Source organism: Phocoena phocoena, chromosome 15 (assembly GCF_963924675.1).
Source record: "Phocoena phocoena chromosome 15, mPhoPho1.1, whole genome shotgun sequence".
In the NCBI taxonomy this organism is placed as follows: domain Eukaryota; kingdom Metazoa; phylum Chordata; class Mammalia; order Artiodactyla; family Phocoenidae; genus Phocoena; species Phocoena phocoena.
The window spans coordinates 59,753,038-59,759,525 of NC_089233.1; the positions used below are offsets into that span (position 1 = coordinate 59,753,038).

General features: G+C 47.4%; 1 protein-coding gene across 1 annotated transcript in view; it reads left to right on the plus strand.

Moving 5' to 3' along the window:
• The first annotated feature begins 5,063 nt into the window (after window positions 1–5,063).
• FKBP1A (FKBP prolyl isomerase 1A) overlaps window positions 5,064–6,488 on the plus strand; it is a 22,663-nt gene continuing 21,238 nt past the window's right edge. The window contains exons 1-2 of the mRNA XM_065892172.1: window positions 5,064–5,264; window positions 5,344–5,391. Coding sequence (XP_065748244.1) covers window positions 5,228–5,264; window positions 5,344–5,391 — 85 coding nt within the window. The 5' untranslated portion in view covers window positions 5,064–5,227. The remainder of the gene's footprint in view (window positions 5,265–5,343; window positions 5,392–6,488) is intronic.

The following is a 6,488-nucleotide window of genomic DNA, read 5'->3' on the forward strand; positions in this document are numbered from 1 at the left end:
AGAAAGTCCATACATAGGTATTCTGGCTGTCACGGATTGAGTATCCATATCCTCTCTGAAATTCATATGTTGAAGCCCTAACCCCTGATGTGATGGTGTTTGGAGGGGGTCCTCTGGGAGGTAATTAGGTTTAGATGAGGTTATGAGGGTGGAGCCCCCACGAAAGGATTAATGCCTTATTAAAAAAGGAGGAGACACCAGAGCTTCCTCTCTCCACCATGTGAGGATACAGCAGAAAGGCAGCCCATCTGCAAGCCAGGAAGAGGGCCCTCACCAAGAACAGAATTTGGCTAGCACCTTGATCTTAGATCTCCCAGCTCCAGAACTATGAGAAATAAATGTATGTTTTTTAAGCCACCCGGTCTATGGTATTTTGTTACGGTAGCTCAAGCTAAGACCCTGGCCAAGAGACCAAGCTGAGATCCCAGCAACCGTCTACATCAACTACCAGACACATGAGTGAGTGAACCTTTTGATGATTTCAGCCTCAGCCTTCAAGCTGCCCCAGATGACAATGCATGGAACACAGACTAGCTTTCCCCATCAAGCCCTGCTCAAACTGGACTGCATTCGGGGTCAAGAGACAACCAGAAACATCTTTAGCCATAGATGCCCAGAGGAACATCAGACTGGCCACCTCTCCATGGGTACTACACATGAACACCCAAGGCAGCATCCCCTGCCTCTAGTTCCAGGAGGATCTTAAGCCTTTACCTTCCAGACACCATCTTGGGAAGGGGGATAGGGAGGCAAGAAATAGCTTTGAGGAGTTGTCTCAATATTTACCCCCAGACTGATTGTTTGAAATAAAAAGAAATGGTTCTGTTGTTGTTGTAATTTTTATTACCATTTTTAATGAGGACTTTCCATACCAGCCACATTTATCCAGTTTAACAATTTTTTTGAAAATAATTTCAAACTTACAAAAAAGTTGCAAAATTGGTATGAAGACTTCACATTATAGTCATTCAGATTCCCCAACTGTTAACATTTTACACATGCGTTATCACTCTCCCTCTCTGTCTCTGGAGGAAGCTCTTTCTAGAATCAAACAGGACTGGGTCTGGCTCAGGTAGGACAGAGTAAGCACAGTGCACTTTATTTATTCCAATGAATGCAACTATAAAACCCGTACAGAATGCAGAGAGTAGCTATTTAAGAACTCTGAAGAATAAGTAGTAGCAGGTAGATTGAGGAACCAGACCAGAATTTGAGGTACTACCAATCCAGCCGTGAGTTAACCATTTTTTTTCTTCCAGTACTTCCCAGCCTGGACTCAGTGCAGCTTGAAAACTAGAAGTATAGGAATTCCCTGAAGGTCCAGTGGTTAGGACTCTACACTTTCACTGCCAAGGGCCCAGGTTTGATCCCTGGTCAGAGAACTAAGATCCCACAAGCCTCACTGCACAACCAAAAACAAACGAACAAACAAAAAGACTGGAAGTATACACCAGGGCAGACAGAGAAGCTCTAGGAGAAGCCCTCTAATTCTGATTTGAGGAGCAAGAAAATGTCTCCTAATTCTCAGCATAAGGGCAATCTCCCAGCTTTTTCTTTCTTTTTTCTGTTCACGTTCACTGCAGCCCCCAGGAAATCCTATGATGAGGGTGGCAGCTAAAGCAACAGCAACGATGGCCTGTACCTGGAAAGGAGCCTAAAACTCTGAAAGATGGGAATCTTCCTCTCCAGTCAGAGGAGCGATGGCCCCAAGAGCATAGGGCAAACTCCTGCTGCTTTTTCTTTCTTCTCTCTTCACTCACTGCTTGGTCCTGAATACAGGTGCAGTCATGGGAACTGACTGACATAACAGGGTAAATAACATCCCAGACTTCTGGTTAGAGGACCAAAAAGGGAAGCCCCAGTGAACCAAACATTATTGAGGCAATCACAGGGAAGAGTTCAGGAAAGCTACCTAATAGCATTGTTTATGAACTTCTGGGCTCCTCCCCCTGTTTTGCATGTGTGAGTTAAGTACTAAACAGCTCACACGGACTTTGAGAATTTATTACAGTTTAAACTACTGCCCAAGTCCCAGATAGACCACTGAGTGTTGCATACCCGGAAAGATCCAAATGACATTGGAAAGGCTCTGGAAATAAAAATAACATTAAAGCCACAGAAGGCTGGTTGAAACTCACAGCCTAAGCCCAATCTGGTCAATTTCCTGCTAAAACAGAAATATCAACATTCTTTATAGGATTTTTAAAAGACTCAAGTATTATGATATTCAAAATGTCCAGGGTATATTCCAAATCACTTGACATATGAAGAAACATGGAAATCTCAAATTTTATGGGAAGACATCAACAGATGCCAATGCTGAGACAACACAGCTGTTGGAATTATCTGACAAAGTCTTTAAAGCAGCTACTATAAAAATGCTTCAGCAAGTACAGCAAACCATCTAGAAACAAATAGAAAGATAGAAAGTTTAAACAAATAAATAGAACATATAAAGAACAAAATGGAAATCTTAGAACTGAAAAATAAAAATAACCAAAGATTTTAAAACTCCTTGGATGGGTGTGTAGCAGAATAGAGATGGCAGAGAAACAAGTCAGTGAAGACAGAAAAATAAAATATTTCCAATCTGAACATCAGAGAGAAAAAAGATTGGAAAAATGAACAGAATTTCAGGGACCTGTAGGACAATTCCAGAAGAGCTAATGATTGTGTCATCAGAATCTGAGAAGAACAGGAGAAATAGAGTGGTACAGAAAAAATTTTTTAAAGAAATAATGGCTGAAAACTTTTCATATTTGTAGAAAGATATAAACACATGGTCAAGGAGCTGAATGAAACACAAACAAGATAAACCCAAAGAAATCTAAGCCCCATTTTTCAGATTTTGGAGGTGCAAGGAAGGAATCACTTACCCTGTCATCAGGGATGCTTACACTTTGAGATTCAAATTACTCCCTGTCTCCTTTATAAACCATAAAAATAATACACACACAGAGTAAAAATAAAGTCAATCCGTTAAGAATGATATTAAAGGAAAATTGAAACCTCCTGTTCTTTCTCCCAGTCCCACCTCTTAGGGTCACTCACTATTTCTAAGTTCTTCTGGTTGCTAAATAGGTGATTTTAAAAGATTTGAACACTTAACATTTTTATTAACTAATAACTAGGCTTACAAATAACAACTAACAAATTAACAATTTTGTTGTTAATCGACAATAACAAATTAAGTCACGTAAGAAAATAAACCACATTTTTGTGGAAAAAATTAAGAACTAAGGCTATAGATTATGAACAGAATCAAAACCAATTTGGAAACGAACTCTTCCAGTTATTATAAAAATCTACAAATGTTTAGTAAGTGTCCCTTGTGCACACCATGCATCAGTTCTGGGGTTCAATTCACCTCAGGCCTACCCAGTACATCAACACTGGTGGCTCAAATGGGCACCACATGTTTTCTTTCCTTTCCTCAAAGCAGTGAAGAAGAGGTGGTGCAAACATGAGGTTCTTGGTGAATCCCCACAGGAAAAGGTAAACAAAGTCTTATATTGGACCCAAGAACTCTCTGCAGTCTGACTTTCTCTAGGTAGTGGTACAGTGAAGAGGGTATGCGTGGCATAGTGTCCTGGCAACTGCTGGGATCTCCCTTTTAAACTTTGTCTCTTAATATTCATTTTTCTCTTCTTCAGTAGGCACAGAATGCCTGATTTTCTGTTGGGCAAATGGCCACCCAAAATGAAGATTATATTCCTCAGTCTTCCATGCAGCTACATTTGGCCATACAATAGGTTGTTGCTAATGAGGTGTAAGTGGAAGAGATGTATGTAACTTCTAGGTCATGCACTTAAAGAGAGGGGGATATGCCGTCATATTCCACCTTTCCCCCTTTCCACTAGTTGGAATGCAAATATGTTGGAGAGCTGTCTTGGACCATGCGTATGACAGTAGGATCTTAAGAATGGAGAAGCACAAGTAGAAAGAGCACGGGTTCCTGGACAGCCTGTGAAGCCAAGCTGTCCTACCTGCCTCTAGACTGTTGTAAGAGAGAGACACCAACTTCTGCCTCATTTCAGCCACTGTTAATTTGGTTTCCGTTACAGCCCATATCCTAAATAATGCGAAAATTGCCAAAGCAGTCACAAGGCTCCCTGAGATTCTAGGGAAAGAGGGGACACAGATGCTGAGAAGAGTGTTAAAGAACTTTGGGGTCATGTTTAAAACACCTCAGGAGCACATGCAGGGAAATACAGAGGATTGGTCCACATCTGCCTCCCTCAGGTCCTAGACTATGTCACAATGCTCCTTCTGGCTGCAACGCCTCTACCTGTTCCTTCTGCCTCACCTGCCCCAACACACACACAGCTGGTCAACACGTTCCGACCTAGACTAAACCTGGCTACTCCAGGGAAGCATGTCACCACAGTCCACGTTAAGTCAGGCATCTCTATTAATGTCCCTCAGAGCACAATGCCATGAACCGCTCTCACAGTACTTACAGATTTGAAACTTTACATTTACCTGCGTGGTTGATTGTCTCTTCCTCGCGAGACCGTTAAGTTCTGTAAGGTCAGGTACGGAGTTTTCTTTACCCACGTTTCCTCAGCACCTAACACAGTGCATGGCACAGAGTAGGTGCTCAATAAGAATATATGTATGCAAGCTGTGAATGGATGAATGAATGAATGAATTCGGACAAGAGAGGACAGGCTTCATGCAGGGCAGTGTAAATGCTGACGCCTCCTCCAAATCAGAAAAACAGAACTCAGAATCGTGACCCACTGATTGAACGCTAACGCGAACGCACATTTGCTCGGACCTCTCACAACCATCCTTTCCACAGGGTAGGTGTGGACTTATCAGTCCCCCGGTCAGTAACTGGTAACTGGCCGACCCCTAATTCTGATTTCCATTTCTCGGATGCGGACACTGGGTTAGAGATGCCTGCCCGGCTGGAAAAACGGAGAAAGGAAAGGTGAGGGAAGAAGTCCGGCCCCCCGGAACGACTGCATCCGGAGGCCTCGGGGCTTCCGGGCTTCCGGCCCTCCGGCCCCGCGGCCCGGGCTCCGGGGACGTGCGCGCCGTGTGGGGCGCGCACGCAGGGCGGGGCTGCGGGGGCGCGCGCGTGCGCAGCCGTTCCGCGGAGGGACGAGGCACAGCCGCGGAACCGCCGCCAGATTCGCTCCCTGTCCACGCCGCCTGTCGCGCCGGCCGTCGCGCCGCCCGCCCTCCCGCCCGCCCCGCGTCCGCCGCCGCCGCCGCCGCCATGGGAGTGCAGGTGGAGACCATCTCCCCCGGAGACGGTGAGTAGGTGCGCCCAGCGGCCTCGGAGTGCCCCGGCTGCCGCGCGCATCCGCTCACCGCGCCCGTCTGTCTCCTCAGGGCGCACCTTCCCGAAGCGCGGCCAGACCTGCGTGGTGCACTACACGGGTGAGTCGGCGGGCCCGCGGGGTGGGGTTGGGGGGCGGCCAGCGCGGCCTGGGGGCAAAGGCCCGGGGCTTGGCGGCGGCGGGCCCGCGTGGCCCGAGGCCGAGGCCTGGGCGGTGGCAGCGCCCCCGAGGGGACAGCGTCGGGCCTGCGGAACCCCGGACGGTCTGAGCCGGTGTGTGCGAGCGCTGACCGCGGGCCCGACGTTATCCTGCACTCCGAAAGCGGTTCTGTGCCTCAAATGCTGCCGTTTTGCCCACAGCGCGGATGGGGAAACTGAGGCTTGGGGAGGCGAAGTCACTTTTCCAAGTCACACGCTCAGGAATGGGCAGAGCACTGGCCAAGGACCATCAGAGAGGATTTATATCATTTCTGTGTCCCGGTTGACACCGTATCCCGGCTTCCTCCCCGCCCTTCGATGGAGATAAGAAGGGCGAAGTAATTCTCAGTCCGTGGGAATTCAGCCTCTTCCCCGAGGAACTCGGCCCTGCGCTGCGGGTGGGGAGACGTCCCACTTTCTAAGTCATTGCTCTGGCCCAGCCCGGCCTTGGAAGAACCAGATCTGCACGGTCTTTTTCCTCTTCTTACTTTTGAGCCACTTCACAAATCCATGCCTCAGTGGCAGTGATGGCCCAGGCTGACAGAACATGTAATTTAGCCCCCCCAACCCTTCTAAGAGTAGAGACCTATCCCCATTCTAAAAATAAGGAAACTGAGGCCCAGTTAGGGAAACAGACAGTACTGTAAGCCAAAGGAAATATTAAGACTCTCAGCCACAATTCTAACATGACAGTCATATGCCTTGAGACCATCTTTTACTCCATGCCCTTACAAGGTCCTCCTGGGTTGTACTTGGTGGGGGAAGGGAGGGAGGAGGCTGAACAGGCGGAGACTTCTTAGCTGTAGGGGTGTGCTGGTGATTGGTGTAGCCCCAGTTGTTCATGTGAACAACCTTCCCTCCCTTTCCTCCTTCCCCTTTCTCCGCTTTCCCACCCTTTCCTCTGTTCCTCCTCCTCTCTCTTCCTCTGTTTCTTCTCCTTCCCAAAGGAGTAGTCATTTCCCTGCTACAGGGGTCTGCCCCCGCATGATCTGGGAAGAGA